The 27061-nt window shown below is 29.4% G+C and overlaps 1 protein-coding gene across 1 annotated transcript; it reads left to right on the forward strand.

Annotated features, from left to right (window-relative positions):
- LOC124535840 (fasciclin-2-like) lies at positions 1-26706 on the forward strand. The gene is made up of 16 exons (XM_047112224.1): positions 1-267; positions 15265-15415; positions 15788-15945; positions 16413-16546; positions 17096-17236; positions 18879-19016; positions 19224-19364; positions 19934-20076; positions 20620-20732; positions 21007-21154; positions 21422-21620; positions 22181-22458; positions 23301-23439; positions 23843-24011; positions 24741-24912; positions 25454-26706. The coding sequence occupies exons 1-16, from the start codon at positions 207-209 to the stop codon at positions 25581-25583; spliced, it is 2415 nt and encodes an 804-aa protein (XP_046968180.1). The 5' UTR covers positions 1-206; the 3' UTR covers positions 25584-26706.
- Positions 26707-27061: the final 355 nt, after the last annotated feature.

The raw sequence follows: 27061 nt of genomic DNA on the forward strand, positions 1-27061 counted from the left end.
TAACCATCGTCAGTCGCATTAAGCCTAGTCGCCCGCATGCATGGAGATTGCCGCACAAATCAATTAGAGCGTGTTTTGGAACGAACGCTCTAAATTTAAATTTGAACGCATTTTTACGCGGTAAAATTATCTGTCATAGTTATTTTAAATTTGTTCGGGTTTTATTTATTTTTATTGTTCTTGATTTTAATGTCAACGATTTAATCATGAAGTCCGGAAAAGAAAAAATGTTTTTTGCTACGTTTCTCCTAAGTGTTTTATTATCAGGTAAGTTTTAAGTATATTATTTTTTATTGAATTATTAAAATATGACAAAGAGTTATTAAATCATATAAACATATGTGTGAATTCATTTACGATTTTTATTTCTTCACTGTTTATATTTGAAGTTACATTTTTTTATTCAATATTATTTTATTGTATGCATGTATTATCTATACATGTATAAACAAAGCCTATATATTCGTTGAAATAGTTTAAAAAGTTTTTAATATTGTAAATGAACATTGAATAAAAAAACATAATTATATTCAGTCTGTGAAAAGCATGTAATTTAATAAGAATTAAATTAATGTACAAGTATTTAAATAATTATTATTTAAGGTATACTTTATTATTTTATCACGTCAATGCGATTACCTGCGATTGTATAAATTGACTTGGGATGGGGCACATATGTATTAAAATTTAATATTCTGAATAAAGTTTTGATAGTCGGGATTTTCATTATGAGTAATGGATTCAGGAAAAATAATTATATCTTTATAAAGATAAAATAAATTAGGCGATAGAATATAATCCTTTAAATTCTTCACAATATTTGAAATAGGGGTTTGACAATTATAATATTGCCGCATAAAATATACTTGAATAATTGAAAAAAAAATAATTGTAATGCATTTTGTTAGTATACTAATTTAATAAATATAATCACTTTTTTTCTTGTTTCTTAACCCATTATAAATCTGTTCAACAAGAAACTCGTAAATATTATTGAAATAATAAATCATTTGATGTACAAAGAATACTGAGTATACATATTTTATATAGATATATATGTAGATATACGGAAGTGTGTTAAGCTCTTATTAACGTAATAGGATAGACCTTCAATTGAACATTAGGCCAATAAGGGCGTTGCTTGTGCTTAATTATATAAAACCAGTTCAATAGGCTTGAAAGTATTGTATTGTTTTATTTATTAGATGAGCGAATAATATAATATTACACATATGACAACAAGTTTATATTGAAAAGTAACTCAAGCCGAGTTTCCGTCCTTATGTACAAAACAGACGCAGTAATTTGTGTACGTTTTTTTTTATTATTAAACAAATCTATATAAAACAACTTCACACGAGTAATCATCGATGTCATTCTGAAATAAAATAACAAGCAATTAAATTGCTTTTCAATTTTCAAATTTCGAATTTTATTTGATATTTACATGACGCCGATTCATATAGATACTTATCTAATTTATATATATTGCTATACAAAACAATCAAATCGAACGACAGAAGTCAAGCAAGTGATATGAGATCAATATTCAAGGCCACCACGAGCAAGGCAACACAATACCACATCGTGGAATATACGTATATTTCTAATTCCTGATAATGTTGCATGTTGTTATTAAAAAGCGTAACACAACACGCGTATCAAACGACAATTTGATGCGTTCGGTCACCAGCTAGTTGAGCTCGTTAAGCAGCGATGGTAGCAATTCCTAAAATTATGTGCACCATATTGGTGTCATGATGGTGGAATTAAAACATGGTACTCCGCTCGATATTTAGGTCGTGGATGTTAAATTGTTACGATGGGCACGAGTCGTAAAGATTATAAGTGATTAAGCGCCTTGATTTTACGTCTGTTGTACAGTATAATTGTTTTGTTTTGAAATAAATATATGTTGTCTTAAATGTTTTGAATTTTTTTATATGGCAACACTAAGACATAAAAATGTATTGAAATAATACATATATACAAAAATAGAATTGTATAGAAAGATTTACCTTTTTAGTTCAATAGTTTTCTTTGCCGCCTTACATACTTTTTTGATCAAGATAAGTTTCATTTGTTTTAAAAATTTCATGTCTAATAATCATACATGTAAAATATGTTTATAAAAAAAAACACTATTTGAAAATCTCAAGTACAGACATATTAACGGATGTACTGCGGTTTTCTGGTATTTGTATGTTATATATATTATGGTATTGTATGTCTTAATTAGTCTTTATAGTGTGTAATATAGTGGTATTAATTAACTTTTCTATAACTTCCCGCCTTATTCGATTTCACGTCCTCTATCCAGAGGTTGTGGAAGACATCTTAATGATAAAACCGCCCTTTGATCACTTGTAGTAAGCATTATTGAAAAAAAAAAAATACATTTATATTATTTTTATTTTTTATACGTTAATAAAGAATTTATACGTAAAGTAAAACTAATTTGTATTGTAATATTCCATATAGTCTGGGCAGTCGGATTAGGAAAATATATAAGTTAAACAAGAGTGCTTTAAATTACTTCTGTAGTAGAAAATCTACTACTGTAATCACAGTTTTAATTAAATTCACATTGGTTAAAAATATGCCTTATTTTTTCAGAATGCTGACCAAAATTTTCTTTTATGATATCATTTAATATATATCGATATTAAATGCAATTGTAAAAACACACATAGTTTTTATGCTTGGATAAAAATATAGGCATTTAACAACGCTATTACCTAAGAACTCACTTCGTATCTCACTGATAAAATGTATAAAACCGGCGTACGTTGATTCACTTTTTTGAAGCGTTTATCCTTGGAAAGGTTATTATTATTAAAAACAAGGTCGCATATTCACTTTCTGTCATTTCGTTTTCGAGTGATTTTTGAGTCAATTCTTGTAGAGTAGAAAGCAAAACAAAAGTATCTAATATATTAACATAGCACCTAATAAAGTTATAATAATGTTTTTTTTAATTGTAAATAAATTAATATAAGATTTTAAGTTTGTGTGTCAAAATTCTAGCTACCATAGATGTCTGTAAAAAAAAATCTGCGACGCAAAAAACTAAATTGTTTTTTTTTTTTTTTTTTTTTTTTCAATTAACTAAGCTGGTTTATCTTTATATTGTAGCAAATGGTACGTCGTATAAGTACTATAAGTACTTATATATATCATCAATCATCAGTATCACAAGTGCGTGCATAGTTTTGCCTTATTTCAACTGATTGTCATTGTTATATCATATTCGCAATGTTAAAATCTCATGTCTTATTATAGTATTTCAATTAGAGGCCTTAATTAATTAATAGCGCCAGTTCGGTCTTGTCAATGTCCCGTTTGTACCGTTTGACACTCAATCAATAATTAACCAATGATTCAGGTCCATATTACAGGATTTAGCTTGAAATATTTGAGAAATATCGGACTCAAAGATATACGTGGATCTTCACTAGAGGTAGTGAGTTCAAATCCCATGTGTCAAGTCAAATAATTTTAATAATATAAGTATATAATACAATAAAGTGTATATATCATACATACGCTTTATTTATTTACTTACGTAATTATGTCATTATATGTTTATCATTTATCTTATAATTTATCTTTTAAGCTTCCAAAAATACCAAAGAAATTTCAATAAAACCTCGTATATAGCATATTTACGATTATATACTTAAGTATAAACAGAATCACAATTATAAATGACAAACTTACTCCGGTCTAATTTTGGTTATAATTAAAGTATATTACTTATTAAAGAAATAACGGAGACGAAATTGTACATATTATTAAAAATGCAACAAACTAAAGACAATAACAATACCTTTTCCATCTTATCAGTCTAAGTGGAAACCCGTGATTCCACAAACTATCCATTAAGCCACTGTTTACAGAAAGGTTGAATGGTTGAATCACAAACAGACCTGCTCGCTATCAACATTATATTGGCGAATAAATTCTTTTTTAAAGTTGAGCACTAATAAAAAAAGAAATTGTATATTCAAATTAAGTTTCCTTACCGCATCTAAAATAGAACACAGCTCATAATACATTTATGTATTTAATTCTGGAAAACGCAATGATCAAAAATACCCTGTAATATAATATAATATATAATATTACAATTACATTAGTGAATAGAGTGTTTTGAATTTGGAATAATAAATATTTAATTCGAAATAACTCACTCCGCGATTTATAATGAAATAATATTTTATTTTATTTGACTATTGCATGTTATTTATACATATAATAATTACGCATTAAATTTGTTAAAGTCGAATGCATATATAAAAAGGTTTTAATGGACAATATATAATAGTCTTAAGCCTACAATCTATAATAGAGATTTATATATTAAAAATAAATAATGTAATAAATAATGTACAATACTATGACATACATGATTTATTTACCTTTTACTTTGACACATCAATGTTTAATTAAAAGTGTTAGCTTTAAAAAACATCGGAGGATTTATTTTTAATATTTGTCATAGTAAGGATTGTTTTCAAAACGAAACTTTGTCTTTGATTGAAAAAAACTGAATTAAAAAGCTAACATATAGTCATCACATTAAAAATATTTACCAAAGTAACAAATATATCCAATAAAATTAAAAAGGTATTTAATTGACCTACCTGTACGGTACCTTAGGGTTTATGTAAAAGGACTAATGTCGTACCCACTTTTAACACAAGAGTTTCGCTGAATTGAAGAGGAAAATTGGCATACTGTTTTTAAATAAAACATTTTTCAAGAAATATCCTGTAACAATCTATTATTAAGCAATACAAACATTTGGATATGTAAAGATAAATAAATAAAGGTTAAGAAATAATAGACATGTCGTTAAGGTGATCCTAAGTGACCGTGAATACGTGGTAATCGGAGATCAATACTAGGTATTATTGCGTCGCTTGACCGACCTGATCTTCCGTGTAATACATAACTTGGTAACGATATATTTTAATTAAAACTGGAAACGTTGCCAAACACTGACCTATAAAGATGCTATTTGCGGTTTCATTAAACTGTGTCAAAGATCTAGCTACGAGATAAATTTTAGTTGTCGCGATGTCCATTAAAGAAAGGGAATCATATGATGCAAAACAAATACAATAGTTTTTGAACATTTATTTCATCTGTGTATTGAAGTAAATATCGTTTTTTATACTACGTATATCATATGATCACTACTAAATATCATCAAACGTGTAACTAGTTAATCAGATAATAGAAAATTGGTAAAAAATCTGTTTGAAGATTTAACCCATAATAGAAATCAATTTAAAGGGCAAAGATAATTCAAAACTTATGTAATGTAAATTCTCTATAGGCAAAATCACACTTCGATGCCAAAAATGTTTACTCAAAAGTAATAGACAAGATTTTATATGTAGATTAGTCACAGTGATCAAGTCTTATTAAAAGATATATCACAAATTAAATGTGAAATATTTAAACGTACAAAGTTAGTACAACTAGCTGGTATATATAAAATATGTGCAGGAAATAAACAATATTAAATACAGAACGTTAAGTCTGGTATTATTAATGATTAATTAGTTTACCAAAAGCGCACCCCAACCACCGCCCATGAGCAAGAAACTAACTCCAATGCAATGAATATTTCGGTTAAACCACCGTGCTGTTTAATTTGGTTTGTGATTATGCAATTTCTGCAATTCATTGTTGGTTTTGATCCGCACACAACTATGTAATTAATTAAGTACCGGCTACGTTTGTTTTGTGAACATTCAATTCGTATGAACACCGTGACGTGTTAGCTATTCCTGTTTTATTTAGATGGACGCTGATTAGTCTCGTTGCTAATGTCAAATGTTGTCTAAAGAATGAACTCATGATATATATCAAGGACGATGTTTGCGTGCTTCTATTTTTAATGTAAATTTTATGTAATTCTTCTTTATGTGTATGCTGCTTGATTATTATCGTGAGTAGTTACGTAAGTATTGATAAATAAATATTGCAAATAATGATAGAGAATGCCACGTTGGTCTAGTGGCGAGACATAAAGCCTGATCTCGTGGTTCTGAGTTGACACCGTTAATTGGGTCATCGACCCAGACTGTTACTGAGAAATTTCCTTTCTATTTATCGAATAGAAAGGAAATTTCTCAGTAACAGTCTGGAAGTGATTTGTATCTATTCTCGTGCCTCGGAAAGTACGTGAAGTTGTTGATCATGCATCTGAACTCGTCCCTTTTATCCAGGATTTTCCGTTTCATCCGATAATGAGAGCGACGAAAGAGAGAGCGCACTTGTGTCTTCACACACACTTGTGCAGCCGTATATGTCCTGCATAGTTGATTTGTCTCTGATTTAATTGATCCCGTCACTGAAATAGGTAACGCCGACATCATCATCATTATAAATAAAAAAAATAAAAAACTTTCCATATTTTTTAAGTGAATGCTTTCATAGTAATCAAATCTCTGTGTCTATATATTTTCTGAGTATCTTCTGGAAATTTAATCTAAATAATCTATAAAATATAGAAAATGAATAGACGCTACGGTTAATAAAAATTGGCTTCGAAGAAAATATTGCAAGAAGTTATAGCAGTTGCGTTCGTTACACTTTGATAAAGCCAGCTTAACTGGAACGTTAAAGAATAAACGTTGGATATACCTAGCTTCATGTATTTTCTTAACATTAAAATGTTCTTATGTAATTATTAGTGATGAAAGAAACCAAAACCGCATATATAATAATTTTTCTATGCTTTTGGTGTACATACATATTAAACACCAAAAGACATGAATAACGCTTGTCTAATAAATTTAGACTCCTGATAACTCTTCATTTTAAGGTTTTTTCGTTTCGTCATTAGTCAATTGTTTGATAGGCGGATCAAAAATTTCTTATAAATCCAATGCCCTATCAACCTTAAGAATTAAGATTTTATGTCCCTTGTAACTGCAGTTACACTAAGTCACCGACTAGAACACAACGACACTAAGTATTGCTGTTCCACCAGAACAATATATTATGATGATTGATGACTTACTTAACAAATTTAGATATGAATATGTATAAGATATTTCAAATTTTATAGTAGTATTTTTATCATTAAAAATCCCTAATTTTTATTTGTAAGGATATAATACAACATTTGTAATGGGTATGTTAAATGCCCGTAGTGAATAAATTTATATCGAACTGGCAATATGAACGTGTATCCATAATTCCATATCAGATTCAATCGCTGCGGTGCATGGTCATTTGCTCCATAAAACTTTATTGGGGTACAACCCCTAGCACGTATCCCGATGTGCTAATTCCTTCACTTGGGACAAATAAAACTGAATCATGGACACTATAATATGACGTATGCACATTCCAATTAAGTAAATAAACAGATACATAAAAACATAAACATTTTGTAATGAAGTGTAAATAAAACGTTACGAAAAACTACCTTATGTAAACATTTGATATTCGTCTGCTATATATTGATGGATGTTTGACGGATTACCATGAATATATATATGTTACTAAACATAATTGTATATTTCGTTTTATATTATTGAATTTGTTATAACTACGCGTAAGGCGATGCTGTAGTTCATCCACATTGTTACCGTTCAACCGATCGCAATGATAATTAGTGTGTATACCGCCTTGACTATATTAGATTATAACACAAAAATAATTACATTTTTTGTTGATATTGTACGTACATTACATCAATAACATAATTTATATACTATTAGCAGAACCTGATGTATTATCGTGCGAAAACCGTTACAACTATTTTACCAATCAAGATGAGAATCAAAAATAAGTCTTTATCCGTTTCCTAGACAAAACCTACACACCAAATCTTATCAAGCCGGTTCAGCAATTTGGGCATGAAGAAAAACAAACAGAGTTACTTTCACATTCAGAATATTTATATAGATTAGTTTATTATTGGTTATTTCAAAATAGAATTGCCAATAGTCATATCATTACTTTGTTTATTAAATGAAGCAAATAAGTAATAGCAAAGCAAATAAATAATATTTTGTTACTCTTCAAATACTTATGTTACACAATCATTTGGATGACAATAAACAAGAGGAGAAAATATTACGTGATGTCCAGAAATATTTCATATTGATAGAACGCTTAATATGCATGAATATTATTTTATTAAATTATTTTTGTTGGCTATATTATCTATATTTACATTTTTTTATTCAATAGTTTGGCGGACAAGCATATATACCATCACCCATAGACAATGACGCTGTAAGAAATATTAACTATTCCTTAGATCGTCAATGCTACACCAACCCTGGAAACTTAGATGATATGTCCCTTGTGCCTGTACATTGGCTCACTCACCCTTCAATTCGGAACATAACAATACTAAGTACTATTGTTTAGCGGTAAAATATCTATCATATCAACTATTGTATCAAAAAGAATATAATTATATATCATTTTTACAACATATTTATAATACCAAAAAGTTTTTTGTTGTGTTTTATAAATTTTATAAATGGAACGCCTATCGTATTTACATTGAGTACACTGTAGACATTTATTTTCATACAAATCCCAAGTTTAAACATAGAGATTCTTTAATCAAAACGACCTTCTATACCACTAAACTAAAGCATGGTAGATCCAAGTTGAAATTCCCAACATAAACGAGAGCAACAGAACGTCACTTAAAGTGTCGTAAAAAGATTATCTGATTAAAAATGTTCATGGCTTAAATACGTATGATGTCACGTGAAATCTTATTTAAGATTGTTTGCATCTCCTTACAAAAGGATAAGGTTACACACTTATATCAGTAGGGCACATGTGTTGTGTGAGTCAAGTTTACGACAATTTACTTGTCTAATGCCCACGAGTCTTCCGGATTTGTCATAATTATAATCAGACTGGTCCGAGATGGCCCAGTGGTAGAGCACGTATATTTTAAGCGATGATTGCGGGTTCAAAACAACGCTGAAATTTCATGTACTTAATTTGTGTTTATAATTAGTCTCGAGCTCGGTGGTGAAGGGATGTGCATGTGTCTAATTTCAATGAAATTCTGCCACATATGATCCACAAACCCACACTGGATCAGCACGGTAAAATATGCTCCTAACCGTCTCCTTAAGGAGAGGAGAAAAGTATTGGGAAAATGTATGGGCTGTTACTATTATTGTATACATATATTATTATTATCAGACTAGATTCATTTTCTGTACCACGTACTTAGCTCTTCAGTTATATCTAAACTGTCTGTACCAAGAGGTAGACTGCACAAAAGTTATATTCATAATTATATAATTCATCAATAGGTTCTAACTACTTGCTGCCTTATAGAGTTACTTCTTAAGGTCTATATAGATAGAATCGTAACCCACTCCTAATTTGCGCCTATATAACGGAAATTAAACAAGGTAGATATAATAATGGACTTTAACCTCATAATAGGAGTCTAGTGATAATTTAAAGCTATTATCTAATTATTTCTATCTCCTTCTTAACGTCATTACTTAAGACTTCCATTCTCAACAGAGAATAGCCTTACATTTGGGTACGATTATGGTACACAAGTGTATGCACAAACACACGTGTAATGTCATCTCTTGCTCATGAACCGATAATTTAAAAATAATCTCCAGTCTTTTTGAAATATCAGGACGACCAAGGTATTTTTTTCTTACCGAGGCAGTCTTAGTAATAATAACTTTCAAAATTTCAAAACTAGACCTGGACTTAGTCGTTGACAATAATAACCAATTAAGAACCAAATGAAATAAAGTCATAAACGATCATGTATGCTTATTAAAAAATAAAAATTATAACATATAAAAATAATTGTCTAAATTTTAACTATGGTAACATTGACAATTGTTTACATTAAACACTCATTGCATTTTTACAAAACACATGTTGAATGACCTTCGCGTTGGATGGTGTGTATTAAAAATAATAATTAGCTGCACATTCCGGTGTAATTTGTTAAAGTGACCCACTTACATTGTTTAGAACACAAAACGTGAACATTTATGACCGTGATAATAATAAAATGATGAGCGTTAGGTGCATAAACATAGCTGACCACATTAGCCGAAATATTTATCATTAGTTGAAAATCTAATTTTCTAAATCAAAAGGAAGTTGCAGTTTAATTAGTAATTATTTTATAATTCTCAAAGGATTCAGGACAAAACGTGATATGATTGTTTTTTTTTTAGAACAAATAAATAAAAAATTTAACAAAAAGAAAAAACAACTTCAAATAAAACATTATTTTAAAACAAATGAATATGCACTAAAAAGTAATAAAAATAATTGCGTATGCAACATAGTTTTTAGAATCGTCCTAAGTAAAATGAAATAAAAAATATACTAGTTAAAAGTCGATTTATGATTATATAACGTAGTTATAGTTATTGTTATATTTGGAACCAAAGCTAGTGCAGCTTTCAAACAAAAAAAAATATCAAAACGCAGTTAAAATTGATGAGGTAACAAACATAAAAAAAATACAGACTAACTAATTGATAACCTCCTCCTTTTAGAAGTTACTTGAAAAGATCTCCACATACATGTTACTCTGTTTTTCCATGTATCAATTGTAAGCTTTCGTAAATGTAAATCTTAAAAAAACACTTTTTGTTTAGACTAAAATGAAGTACGTTTTATGATTCTTAATTTTGCAATCGCTTTACTGAAAATACGTTTATGAGACCAAATGTATTAACATCAGATAAATGTTTGTTGAGATCAAAGAGCGCATCATCGGACTAGTAAAATTGTAAACATTTTTCTTAAGCAAAGTTTTTTCATTTTAGCTCAGGTACAAGTTTAATAAAAACAGAACGAATAAAACCTTATTGTTTTTATTATTACTTTTTGTAATTTAATTCTTAAAGGTATGATTTGATTTTATGATAAACTTTTGAATAGCATCTTATGATTTGTTTCTATAATAAGATTCCACAGTTATTTTTAACTCATGTAAAAAACATTCATAGATAAGGCATATTATTCATTCAAAGATAAAAAATATGTAGATTTAGTTTTTACTGATTTCTAGGCAGGATATATAAATATTACTAACATACTATGCAATGAAAATGGTGAAAAACAGGAACTACTCAGTTTCATACCAACTGTTCTCGGTAGAATCTACTTTCAGAACCAAAGGTAACTTTTCAGTCAACACTGTTTTATTTCTATTTAGTATATGAAAATAAAGGAAGATACATATACGGCTGATCTAAGGCCTGTGTATACTTTTATGCAATACTATATATAGGTATGATATTAAGGCAATAAATATTAATAACTAGCAATACCCGCCCGCTTCGCTGGGCATTAGTCGCAGAAAATAAATTTTTAATTTTTCATTTTGCAAGTAATTACTGATCATCAACAATGTACAAATAATAAAGAAACAAATCAAGAAACATGCGAGATCTAATCAAATACTTAAAAATTATTTCATTTAATATTCATCATCTCGATCTCGAAGTTTTGATTGGTTGTATTGAATAATTGTTTAATCGTTCGTTCCCTTAGTTTAAATATTAACAATTAATTTTTGAAACAGCTTACGACGCTTCAGAATATGGTTAGTTTGATTATCTCTAATCGTTATACGATATGCATAGAAATCCATACAACTAACTCTCTTCGATGTCACAGAGCCTGTCGTGAATTAGTTTGTCTTCTGCTCGCAGAAACAGAATCGGATAATCGTAATAATCGTCATACGATAGATGTATTTCAACAACACCTTTTGTATGGGAGTATAGAAAAGTGTTGTTTTTCGACTTTTTCAGGAAATTTTAAAATTTTTTTTTTTGGAATTTTTCTCTCCGTAAGAACCATCCTTGTACTTCAAGGAATATTAAAAAAAAAGAATTAGCGAAATCGGTCCAACCGTTCTCGAGTTTTGCGCTTAGCAACACATTTAGCGACTCATTTTTATATTATAGATAATGTTGTCTTAAATTTTCGCGATGATTACACATTTAAATAAAACTAATTATAACGGATGAATCGCGTATATTAATTTTTTTTTTTTTAATTATTTTTAAAACATCCCGACGTTTCGAGCACTTTGCAGTGTTCGTGGTCACGGGTAGACTAAGATGACATTTGTCTATTTGAAGAACAAAGGAAATATTATTAACAACTACCGCCAACGATTTCTCAATTGATATCTTGAGTAACGTTCCGGTTGCACGCAGAAGGCACTAACTGTATCTTTAGGTCTTGCAGTCTGTTGGATTTGGGATTTTGAATTTTTAATAAGTGGATCCCAGGTGTTAGAAAGTCTCCAACCATCTTCTCTATTGAAGTTCGGATGTTTTTGAATTTCAATAGCCTCGCGTATCATTCTAGGAATGAATCTGTGTTCTCTAGCGAGGATCTGTGGTTCATCAAATCGGATAAAATGGTTAGGTTTATCCAGAGCATGTTCACAGACTGCAGACTTTGAAAAACGCCTATTTTTGACATCTCCTATATGTTCCTTGACCCTGGTACCGATACTTCTCTTTGTTTGGCCTATGTAAGATAAACCACACTCACATTCGAGTTTATATACTCCTGCAGTTTGTAAAGGGATATTACTCTTGATAGGTCTCAAGAACTGGCTCACTTTCTTATGAGGCTTGTAAACGGTTTTAATCGAAGCTCGCTTCAAGATGTTGCCAATCCTGTCTGTAACTCCTTTCACATATGGTAGAAATGCAGGTTGTCGCTCAACTGTGGGTGGCTTGATACGGCTTCTGCGATGCTGGCGAGGCACGGGCAGCTTGTTCTGGTGGAGTGCAAGCTTGACCTGACGTAGCTCGTCCTCTAGGTGTTCAGCATCGCAGAGATGGTGGGCTCTCTGAAACAAAGATTTGCCAACGGTAGCTAACTAACTAGGGTGGTGGTGCGAGTCACCATTGAGGTATTTGTTGGTGTGTGTGGGTTTCCTATAAACTGTGTGACTTAATGTATTATCAGGATTCTTGATAATAAGGATGTCAAGGAAAGCTAAAGAATTATTTGCCTCTAATTCCATAGTAAATTGAATGTTTTTATTTATAGAATTAAGATGTACTAAAAATGCAGATGTCAGATCACTAGGTAATATTGTGAAAGTGTCATCTACGTACCGTTTATAAAACCTAGGTGTTATTGGTCCGGAGCGAAGAGCCCTCTCCTCCAGGTCTTCCATGAATAAATCGGCGACCACGGGGGATACTGGAGAACCCATGGCTATGGCTACGTATGGCATGGAGAATCCTTGACATACGCCGCAGTGTGTCCTCGGAGGGGTGATAATATCCTTGCTATGTGTTGAGCCAATCTATATGTTGGTGTATCGATTTGGCTTACAATAGGACGCAGCGGAGCACCAGTTTTATAAAAATAATTAATATACGCGATTCATCCGTTATAATTAGTTTTATTTAAATATTAATAATATTGATGGATGGTTTTCTCAGCCTTTTTTTTGACAGCCATGTAATCATTTTGTTACATAATCTGTTGTGTTTATCTTAATATATATATCGAAAACACTACAGTACTTTACGTTACAATACAATAAATACCTAATTTTTATAATTTTAACGTAAAGTATTGTAGTGTTTTCGATATCGATTTCGATCTGGTCGTATTGTATTCATATTCGCCAAATATATCTGTTTTTTTTTTGCAAATACGTACAACCTTTATTTGACAGAATGCTTTTAACCATCATTATAATAAACATAATTTAACAGTTTTATTTTCTTTAGTATCGTCATTATATTAGAGTATATTTCCGAAATGTAATATGTACCATTTCAAACATTCCATATTATTTATTTTTATAATTAATCTACCAAGAATTTTTGGATAATTGAATTGGAACAAGATGTTGGAAACTTTATTGAGACCTTGCGAAGTTAAGAAGATTTAAGAAGAAAACTTCTCAATTTGCAATAGATAAGGTTATATAACTCAGTGATAGTAATGGGTTTCGATACCTACCTGTTGACTTCCAGGCAGGATATATTAATTTAATAATTGTATTAACTAACATGACTGTATTTTTTTAAATGTTGAAAAAGAGTAACTACTGAGTTTCTTGCCGGTTCTTCTCGGTAGAATCTACTTTCCGAACCGGTGGTAGTTTCACTTAATTGTTAAATGACGATTCAAAAGTGCTTGTAAAAGCCCACTTGAATAAAGTATACCTTGATTTTGATTTTGATAATTTGACTCACATATAATATAGATATACACGCATTATTCGCTCAAACAATTTGAATTGCGATCCAACATTGAAATGCTATCAACGCTTTTGCTAACGGTCTCAACACGTGTCTTATACATAAAATGTTTTTAAGATTTTTTTTAAATGTATAAAGAAAACTTCAAACTTAATTAGAGAAATGATGCCTTACTTACTTAATAAGAATTAGCTTTGTTAAATATTCGACTTATTATTACTTTGATAAAGTATACATGGATTACGTAGTCCATGTATTAATAAGCAAAGAGAAAACTTTGTACCTTTAAACATGTTGCACTTACGGAAGAGTGTGTGATGTTGCATTATTAAATTTTATAATTATGAAGAAGAATAGAATGCGAAGATTAATGTAAAATATTATAAATATATGGATTATATTATATATATATTATATATAAAACAAAAAAAAACATTGATATGATATGTTTATCTTAACACCGACAATGTCAAACCCAAATCAGACCGTCGTCAATTTTAAAAATAAAAATTCTTTATTCAAATTTCATTTTAATTATATTTATTGCACTATTATCAAATTTATATTTCCTTTGTTTATTCCATAGTCTGAAAAAGATCGCAACTTAAAGATAATACCACACTGTTTGCATCCTTAATAGGTTAATGTTATTCATATAGTAAAATATATGTATCTATGGTTTTCAATATGTTATATTATTATTATTATTACAATACTTATAATATCACTATTTATTGGCTGTATTGTAATAAACTGTAGGCTTACAAACAATTAAGAAGTAAATAAAAAAATTAAAGACAGGCTACACACAATATATACACTAAAATCATTGACAACGTGGGGATATAGATACAACAAATCATATCAATATGTATATATGTACATATATGTACTTTATCGTGAATATCGTTTTATGACCCCAGTTTTTATTACACGCTTCGAGTATGGCTACCAAAATGTATACCTAATTGATGGATGCGTTAGGCGTGGGTGACAATAATAGAATTCTTTCTTACAGACAGCGACGCTTGCTTCACTAGCAATCAAGTCGAATTTAATAAGATTAAAACAGGAAGTTCCTTTTACCAGGAATGTAGATGCGATGACCCAAGTTCAGGAGTAAAACTCAAATGGTTAGATATAAATAACCAAGAAATACTACCATTGAGGTAATATAATATCATATTTTATTTGCTTATTTGGCTTGCTAAAATAAAAAAATTCAATAATAGAATTGTAACTCTGCATTCTTCGTTTCCGGTTCTTCTCGGTAGAATCTACTTTCCGAACCGGTGGTAGCATCACTTAATTGTTAAATGACGATTCTAAAGTGCTTGTAAAGGCCCACTTGAATAAAGTTTATTTTGATTTTGATTACATTATATATTTAGTCTTCTTTTTTTATAGCTTTATAAAGGAATCGTAAAATAATATGTTTTTTGCTATTATATTATATTGTTATTTAAGGCAAAATAAGCTTAAATAAAAAAAAAATCGTAAATAATACTTTTATTCCTAAAGTAAATAATTACTTTCACAAGACCAGGTACAAAATCGAACGTGTTTTCGGAATGGATGGACAAACAGACTTACAGTGTATATATATCTAATATAAGCAAATCAATATCCGGAGCATACAAGTGTGTGACTGATCGCGATGGTCGGCAGTATACGCTAACATATAACGTGGAGGCATATGGTGGGTATTGTAATTAGTAGATATATTGTTTGTCGATAACCTTAATAGGTATTGGTTTATAAATTACATTAACACATATTAGAATTTGAATATTAAATTATAGTTTTATAATTAGATGGTTTCATTGTAATTTTGGCTGTATGAATAACTACTTAAGTCTAGGTAGCTCAAATAAAAATGTATATATTTTTAATCATAAAAAAAATATGAGAAAACGAAGTCTGTTAATCTTTTTTTAAATCAAAATGAAGTTGTTATTGAAATTTATAACATTAGTTCTTATGTCCAACTTATCTTACATGTATTTATTTATTATATCATGCAGACCTTACAAGTTACTTAAGTAATAGTATATCTCTGAATTTGTTAAATTTATATGAGAATCTTTTAAAGGTTAATAAATTCTAAGTATAGATATTTTAGGTATTATATTTGTAAGATTAACAAATCTCCATACTCATATACAGACCCGCCTTACTTCGTAAATACGAAAGAAACACAATATGTTGTAAGCGGAAAAGCTGCCTTGATAACTTGTGAAGCAAGAGGCGAAGCTGATTTATTAATTAGTTGGCATAAAGAAGACGAAGGGCTCATTGAGGTAAGACTGCGCTTGAAATTTTTAAACAGAATTCATTAACAAATTTCGAACACTTTAAAACATGTATTAAACATTTATTTTAAGGAGATTTAATCATTATATTTATATGTATTTGTCATATAAGATTACAAAATATGATTGTAGTGGAGCAATGAAATCTGTTGTAGAATTATATTGCAAATTTTGCCGGTTTTAGATTACAAAATCAATATTCACTAAATATTTTTTTGTTGCACTAAAACCTAACGAGAAATTACAAAGTAAGAGTTCAACCAAAAATTATAAAACAAATGAAATAATTCTTATCTCATTGGAGAAACCGGTTGATTATTATAATTAAGAAATCGGTTGTGATAATATTGGTGCTTTGACAGATACTTAATTAAATTTTCGTATTATTCTATTTTTAGAAGGTTTGTAAATTAAACTTTGATAATTTAAATTTTAATTTGATTTAGGGCGAAGAATTTTATGATCCCTATGATCTCAGATCGTATCGAAGAGTAAAATGCCTGTGAAATCAATATAATTTGTTAATACATATTTTAGATAACAGATGACGACAAATACAAAATAACACCAGAAGGACTGATTATTAACGCTATAACAAAAGAAGATAGTGGCGCGTACAGATGCACTGCATCCGATCTGGAGACTGGCGAAGGAATCGACAGGGATATTTATGTTGAGGTAAGTGTGAAATATAATAACTGTTTAGCCAATCAGCAATTAGCCTTCCTATGATAAGACGAGCTATGATTGGCTAAGACAAACTTAGTTTTCTATTTTGGGTATGCTGGAATAAATTTTTGAAACTCTTGAGAACGCTTATATATATATGTTTTATTTTCATTTACGGCATGTAAGTTCGAAATTTAAAATGACAAAAATGTATATCTTAGGTGAATAAATAAATAAGTAGGAAATGGTTGTAATTTCATACGGCGCCATTGTCTATGGGCAGATCTGACCGCTTCCCATCTTGTGGTTCATTTGTACTTCCGTCTACCGATGCCATAAAAAAATCGCGCCATATGTATAACGCTACAAGTATTTATGTACCCTTTATTCAAACTATTAAGAACTTGTGACCCATCATCAGTTTGAACGTAATGGTATATATAAATTAAGGGTTAGGTTAATAGTCCGCTCTGTTAACAGGTGCATTGTTGTTGAAATCAGATCCGAGTTTCAAATTTAGTCTGGAAATATTCAATTCCTCAAATACCCTTGACCGTGAAAGGTTTTAGCGTACTATTATTATTTTGTCATTGTTTTTAAACCAGTTATCATAGCGGATTTGGACAATAATACAATGCCAATTAATCTTTTGTTAATGTTGCTAATTTACCTTGTATGTTACACATTATATGCAACCATTGTAACTATCCGTTTTTTAAAACGCGTTAGCCTTAAAAATGCTTTCTAAAAATTTAAGTCTATACATTATCATAAAATTTTTGTCTTTATTTATTTATATTGATACTAAAATCTAATTTTATTCGAAATGTACGAACACCGGATCTAAAGGTAAAATTGTTTTAAGAGCTCAGTATAATATTATTCTTTATAACTTCCTTATTATGTCAATCTTGCAAAATAAATTGAATAAAATCATTTTTTAACAAAATGCTTATTCAGACTATCCACTCAAATATCGAAAGACTTTAACATGAATATTTAATAGTAGGTACTTCATTATAAGCTGATTTATATTCGACCTATTTTCACTCAACTTTTTTTCTAGAAAAGTAAGATCCAACCTGTGAGAATATTAACGTTGTAAACATATTTTTCTAAATTGAAACTAGTCAGTGCTTATGCGGTTAGTCTGCTTTGATCTCAACTTGAGGTTAAGACTTCGAATCTGAGCAAGTAAATCTTATACCGAAACAAAATAAATAGTAAGGAATATTTGAAAATATTGCCAAATTCACAAACTTACTACTTATACTAATTAAGCTTGAACGTCTCACAAGAAAATCCTAGGCTTTAGCCCAACAGTAGGTCTTTTATGGCATTATTCGGTCAATTGTAGTCCATTGCTAGGATTATTTTATCTTCCTGGTAAACAATTTTAACGCGTTTTGTCCGCCTGAAACGGAGGATATGTGGAACTGACCGACACCGATTACACCTAAATACCAACCAAAACTATTATATATGGAAATTATTATATTATTACTATAGAATACTAAAATAAACAAAATCAAGAATTTTTTCATCATCGATTCCAAAATTGTTATGTTAACAAAATTTGGATTTAATGTAGGTTATAATAATAGGAAAACTAATTTATTTGTATTTATAACATTTTATATCATTACTTCAGGTAATATCGACTCCGTCGATAGTAGAACTGGCAGCATCTCCTAATGCAACGGTCGCACTTGGTGAAAGCTTGACTATAGAATGTTCAGCTACAGGTATTCCTCATCCCGAATACGGATGGAAGAAAATATTAGATAACGTAAGTGACTAAGAATTTTAACTACTTAAAATGTTATCTATAAAACAGTTACCATATATTTTTATTTCCTGGTATTGGCATTTAACTTGCTCGTGTAGAAGCAAAAACAAATAGTCGTTGTACAATTTTATTATTTAAGTCAAGGATAAAAAAGTTCTTGAACCTCCCACTAAAGTAATCAAGGTTTTAAAAGAGTCGAATTTTTAGAATTCGACAGAAACGAACGTGACTTGGCAGCAAGTTAACAGCAGGATTGTATTCCAAGAAGTTGAAGCAGAGGATCGAGGAACATACGAATGCACTGCGAGAAATAGTGCTGGGAGTCATGTCATGACTATTAACATTGAGGTAAAGAATATTCATTTAATCGTCATCAAGTTTTCAAAGAGCTGTCTGGAAGTTTTCAATACAGACGCTAAATATTTATAATAGTAAAATTATAAAATAGTGTTTAACGAATAAGAGTCGAGATGGCCCAGTGGTTAGAACGCGTGCTTCTTAACCGATGATTGTGGGTTCAAACCCAGGCAAGCACCGCTGATTCATGTGCTTAATTTGTCTTTATAATTCATCTCGTGCTCAGCGGTGAAAGAAAACATCGTGAGGAAACCTGCATGTGACAAATTTCATAGAAATTCTGCCACATGTGTATTCCACCAACCCGCATTGGAACAGCGTGGTGGAATATGTTCCAAACCTTCTCCTCAAAAGGAGAAGAGGCTTTTAGCCCAGCAGTGGGAATTTTATAGGCTGGTGTTGTTGTTGTTGTTTGTTGTTGTTTAACGAAGGATAATAGAAGAATGAAGATATTCATATAATTATATTTATCAATAATCGCAGGGAAAAACAAACAATACCCAAAAACTCGTCAAAGTTTGTGGAGATATAAAATTCACCAAAGATTCCCTTTGTCTTAGGTATTGCTACCACCAAATATAACCGAGTTTAACAATGTCACTGCAGTGGAAGGATCTACGGCGCAATTAATTTGTAAAGCGACGGGTCGGCCATTACCGCATATTGCTTTAACGTTTTTAGGTGAAGAATCTGACGATCAAAGGTGAATGAATGAATATTCATATCTATCTAATATCTAACAAAACCGTTTATAATTATTAAACATTGGTTAGTTCTCGCTGATTTATATGTGTGTTAAGTACCTTATAATATCCATGCACACCTAAACCAAAGTGTTGACAAAATAATATGACGATCAAACGAGTAACTAACAAAATTTTATTTCCGTTATTTACGTTTTAAAAATTTTATTTGCACAAAATATTTTAACAATGTAAAAATATTTTTATACTCAAAATCCTTAATTAACTATCTAGTTAATTGACCCAAATTATAATATTTCCAATATATCCAATATAGTTTGTTAATAACAGCTATTAATATATGTTAATAACAATTATTGAATTATAAAAATCGTTAGAATTATATTAATTAATTTCCATACAAGATAGCAATACACAATATTTTTATTGATTCGGCTTATTGTCGATTTTGTATTGGCAGAATTTAAAATTATCTTTATTTTTATTGATACATTGATTTCATATGAACATAATGAGTTACTGGTTAATGATACTTATTTTAGCATTGTGTGGGACAACAAAAATTTGAATGACACGGAAGCAGAATTCTACTTATCCTTTTTGAGAGTGAACAGGTCGCATGATGGAATTTATCTCTGCAATGCAACTAATGAAAGTAAGATTACTTTTGTAATATTTTGAACTTTATTTTAGTTCATCAACTGGATACACCTGTAACATCAATGTATAACATTGATTTGAAAAATATTTGTATTTCCTGATTATAATTGGACATATATTTATTACTTTTGATATGATTGGCATCTCTTTATAATCTTTTTGTTGTGACTGTTTTTAAACTAACGTCAAATGTGTCGAGTGAATTTAGAAGTGTTGCTTATTTTAGTTGTCTTTTGTTCTTTTAACTTTAGTTTTTTTTTTATCTGTAGTTGATTCAGTGGTGGAAGAAACTTATTTGTCTGTGCTTTTTGCACCGCACTTCGACCTATCCTATGAGAGGGCTTGGACGTGGAAGGACAAAAATATAAACTTAAGCTGCGAACATCGAAGCAATCCGAAAGCTGAAGTTACTTGGAAGTCAGTATAAAAATAGAATAAATTTTTTTCTTATTTCATTTTAATTTGACGGTTATTTAAAAAAATGATAATAAACAAAATGAAAAAAATTAATGAAAATATCTTTGAATTTTGATTAAGACTAATATTAATAAAAAATATGATTAATTATGATATTATGTTGAATATAGTAAAATTGATTTTATTTAAATCAAACTTAAACATAATAATTATTATTATGAAGTACGTATCAATTATTTATTTTCTCTCAATCTTTGTTCTTCTTAGATATCAAGGCAATGGAATATTAGTAGAAGATCAACTAGAAATAAACAAAGTTATGTCAGACAAATTACACAGCGACCCTCTTATAATTGAAAACAAAACTTGGTACGGAATTTACGAATGTACAGCGAAGAACGAGTTCGGCGAAGCTAAGAAAATAATTCATTTGCAAGAAGGATTTACGCCAGCGGTTATTAATAATGTAAGATTTTATAACTTCAATATAAAATAACCAAAGTAACAACTTTTGATATTTAAATTTTAAATAACTTTTAAATTAATTAACGGATTTCAAATACAAACGAAGCAACTGTGCTAAACTGGACATACTAATTATGTTACAGTAAGAAATTTCTGGTCAAACTTTGGCTAAAGGCATTTTGTAAGTTAAAGTTTATTTTATTTCTGACTGATTGCAAACTATAAGATGGGATAGGAAATCCTAGTTATTCTTGTGCTAAGATACACAATATTATATTTAAATAAGCCAAACTAAATTCTATGTTCGAAATTACTTTTGCCTAAAACATCAGTCTCATGAAACCTAGTTTAGGTTATGTTTATTAAAAAGAAATCTTGTGCTTAGATAATACGATCTAAGAAATAAATAAACATCCTCATATCGTTAAACAAATATTCTCATAACTAACTACGTCGTTTTTGATGGAACAGAAATAAGTTTTGAGAGTAACATATTGATATATTTATTATTCTTAAGAAAGGTTATTTAAACAATTTACGAAGTCAATTTGTAACTTCTAGGTATCAATTATAAATGTAACATCAAATTCTGTCACATTTTCTATCGAAGAACCAAACGGATTCAATGGACCAGATATAATTGGGTTCAAGTCTGAATACGACGAAGTAGACAATTATAATATAACTGACATACATATTAATAGAACTTGGTCTAAAGATAGACCATTTAGATTAGACAGATTGAAAGCAAACACAAGCTACAATATAAAGTTTGCAGCAATCAACGATGTTGGGAACGGACCTTGGAGTGAAATTTTTGACTTTGTGACACTTGAAAAGTAAGTTCTATTTTTATATTTAGAGTAATTACAACATTTAAAATAAAATTTATTACAATACAACAACAAGTCGACAAATATTATTGTATTATGTATATATCGATTTTAGAGTTATCGATCTTCAGAGCTGTAATTATTTGATCATGATATACATATTAAAACAAAAATAATTGTACTAGAATTGAAGTAGAATGTAAAGAAAAGAGTACTTCAAGACTCTTTTATTAAAGAAAAAATATTTCTACAGCTTCGGATTATGCTAAATAAAATATCTTTGATTTAATTTTAATATGATTAAGTGCTTATAAAATACGTTAATACAAATAATGGCAATGATCCGAAGCTTTGAGCATTAAGCCGAAAACGTTTTGAGCACTACAAGCCTTAAACTGAAGCTCATTCGGGTTCAACGAGCGAAAATTTTGGCTTCACTTTGATACTATCCCATTTATGTGCAAATACACTTGAAAGATTTCAGAGTCAAATAACTACGCAATGTTGGGAAAACATATATTTATTTTATATAACAACCTCGTATATAAAACTTTATAAATGTAGAAGAAAAATTCTTACTAATATTTGGAAAAGACCTCGTCTGTAAAAAGTCTTAATTAAAAAAATATAAGCAAAAAAAACTGTCTTCAATCCAAACTTTTCTTTGATCTGGACGAATGAATATAATATTTTAGCTATTTGAAAAAAATATGAAAAGTAAAACTGAGAGTTAAATATAACCGCACCTAAATACTCTTTTACATGTATTTCATTTGAATGAAGATATCATTTAAAGGTCTCACGCAAATGTGGCCAGAATTTAATAATATTATAACTGTATATTTCAGAATAGATTCTAGATCGGTACCAGACGAGCCGGTTTGGGAAGACGATGTTGTACAGCTCATTGCAAGCGATAGAGTATTGAAGTGGAAACCTGCGGATAGTAGTGATACTGTGGAATTTTATGCTATTAAATATTGCCCGGTAAATATTGGATTTAAATAAAATAATACTTTAGAAGGTGAAATCTATAAATAAGATATAAAACTATTTAAATCAATATAATGAAATTAGAAATTTACTATTTTAAATAGGAAATATATTTTAAAAATTAGAAATACGTATAACATTTATCGCTGATTATATCGAGTCTATTTACTCTGCACGCCTTTAGTTAAGTCCAATTTTAAACAAATATATTAAAAAGTAACTATTAAGCTGTCCAGCGGCTCTGAAATAATATTATAATAGAGGATATTAAAAAATAGCATCAACTTTAATTTCGTCACAACAGTATTTTGGAATGTTGAATCAACTCAATTTAAAACAATAAAACGTTTTATAGTCGTGTCTAAACATTAATCAATGTGTGCGTGTAATTCCTTAGACATACGATGGCTTAATTGAAGAGAATCTCTGCGAGGAGGAACAAATTGGACTTACTGATGAATTTCAATTACACAAAATGGACGCAAATACTACTTATTTCTTTGAAATTGTAGCGGGAAATTCTGTTGGAAATTCGTCTGCTGCACTAATCATGGTGACAATACCAGGTAAGACAAAATGTATAGATATATAAGTGACTCTAAAATAATTACCTAATATTAGATCTTCAAAACCCGGCAAATATCGTAATATCTTTTTAGAAAATTTACAAACCACTCTGAAGAGTCTGACAAAATATGTATGTAAATATGTTCAAGGTGTTACGCAAACATTTTTAGAATACCGAGGAACGACAGTAAGCTCTCAAACTTGTCTCTTCATAAGGAAATCGTCCATAAGATGATCGCTTACGGTAGCGCAAATTTGCTAAAAAGTTTTAGATATTAAACTGCAATTAAATACTTTGTGTTGACGCTGTCTGGTTATCATTGCATCATGGCTGTAGAAATTAAAGTTGAAATAGTTAATTTGACTTCAATAATTATTATATAAATCAGATAAATGTTTTTAGTTTTGTGGTTTTTATATAGTTTTAACCGACTTCAAAAAGAAGAAGGTTATAATATTGCCGGTAAAGAGTAAGCCAGGAAAATCCAGTTACCACCCAATGGAACACAAACATTCTTAGTGTTGTTATCTTCCAGTTTGAAGAGTGAGTGAGCAAAAGTAGTGACGGCAGAAGGTGCATAACATCTTAGTTCTTAAAAGTGCTTTGGCAATATCTATAGGCGTCCATATTGGCATTTTATCGTTTGTCATTATGCTTAGCCATATACAAAAAATGCTACGTTCCAAAGAATTTTAATTTAATAATTGTACCGTCATTTATTTTGTAGCTGAAGAAGAATCGTTTTTATCGTCTGGTGCAATAATAGGCATAGCAATATTAGTTGTGTTTCTATGCCTTGTCACGTTAGACGTACTACTGTTGCTTTGGCGACAACAAGGGATTATAGCAAGCTGCTGTTACAAGAAAAAGAACAAGAGGGAAGTGAGTTTGAATTCCAGGTTAGTTTTTTAGTCAACAACGGTACAATCGATTGCATTATGATGACATTAATATGTTGATATCAACATATTAATGTCATCATAAAATAAAAATGGAATATATCATAGAAATTCATGTAAAAAAATTATTGACGTAACAATAACATGCTAAATAGAAGATATAAGGACAAAGTTAAATCTTGGCTTTAACCTTTGTTTGTAAACTGACAAGATTTTTAATAAGTCCCGTGTAGAAGTTTATAAAAAACCAATATTTAATTCACTAAGAAAAAAATTAGAGCTTGCAATAGTAGTGAAAAAAATTTTTAAAAGTATAGCGCTTCGCCTTGTTGTCTCCTCTAATGACAGAAGACGATTCATTTTTTGCCCAGAGGATCTGAATTTCGATTTAGCGTGAAAATACATAATTCTAGCGCTCTTGCTACAATTCTACGCGGTCTTGATTTATTCAGTATCTATTCGTAATACTTATTATATAATAAGGCGTTGATGTTAATAATTCTTATGTAAAGTCACTGTATATGAATAATAAATATTTCAGAGACAAGAAAGGTCTCCTGAAAGATAACACCGAAACTAATGAAACGTTAAAACGACCGAGCAACGGACACAAAGAGTATGAATACAACAAGACAACCGGTGTGATCACTGGAAAACATTCCGCTGTATAGAATAACGATAAATTTAATATAACATATAATAGATCATAGTTAATACACAGTACAAGTTATCGAAAGTGGTCTCTCGAGAGATATTGAAGCGTGAAGGCATGTTATGAAACTGGATGGTGTTATGCTTGAATGAGCCAGCAATGTTATTTATATTTAAGTATTATATCAGATGAATTTTATGTAACATATTATTATTATTTGTACATTATTCTTTTGTAGATTTTGTTTTTAATATTAATTAAAAAGGATCAGTTTCGTATAACACTATCACTTCACAATGCATAAGTTACGTATTTCACTTATAATTTAAATGTTACCATATCGGTATTAGAGAGCGTTGAAAGTGTAGCGTTTATTTTATGTAAATTCCTTTGTGAAGTTTTTATATATTATTTAACTTTATATAGATTATATTATTCTTACTAATTAATATTAATGTGTTAATCAAAAAAGGTTTTAGTTAATGTTAATATCCTTTTTTAATTTATTCGTATATATTTTTTGTTGCCATTATTGTTTTTTGTTAACATATGTATGAATCGATACGAAACTTTCAGTATTGAATTTTTTTATTAATTTCTTCGAATTATTAAGTAATATATTATACATAGATTTTATAATTTCAGTACTTTTTTTTATTCTGTAAAACATAACAATAACACTAGATACATGTTCCATCTCTAATTATCTTGATTCGAGAAATTATAAAGATTGTATTAAATAATAGTTGGAAATAAATAAGTATTTAAGTTCACATTGTCCTTTGACAATCTTTGAATTAAGCTTAAAGTATCAAAATAATTACCTAAACATATATATTTTGAATTTTTCTATGTTTCTATATATCGTATTAAAAATAACATACGCATTCTTTATATGATATGTTGTACAATAACAGATAGGATTTCAGAGAAAAATGTATCCATACAACATCCCTCGTATATAGTCTGTTTTTGTATGAACTTTTTAGTTAACTATAATGTGTAATGTACATAATTATTATTATTTCTAGGCATAAAGTGTTTACGATACTTACATATTTATTTTGTATTTTAAATGAATTTACAAAATTCGCTTTTTATAGTTTGTATGCCAAAGATTTCACAATAAAATGTCAATAAAGGTTGTAGTCTTTTATTTAACATATAACTCTATTGCCTTATCACTTCCATTGGATAAGTTTTATAAAAGTGACAGAAGATGAGATATTAGTTCTCTGGAAGTTTACGGTTAAACTACGCTATTTATAATCGAAAATATATTAGCAACTATTAACTGTATGAAAATTTGATTAATAAATAGTTATTTTATCATGAATTCAATCTTGAACAGTGCTTCAAATTACGTGTATTGGTTATTTAAAAATACATCTTAATATAAAATTTAAATTATTTAAGAGGTAACTAGTTTACAGTAATAATATTAATTTTATTACATCCAATGAAACGGCAGTTTGAAATGACCAAAGAGGATTCACT

Source organism: Vanessa cardui, chromosome 15 (genome assembly GCF_905220365.1).
Source record: "Vanessa cardui chromosome 15, ilVanCard2.1, whole genome shotgun sequence".
Lineage (NCBI taxonomy): Eukaryota > Metazoa > Arthropoda > Insecta > Lepidoptera > Nymphalidae > Vanessa > Vanessa cardui.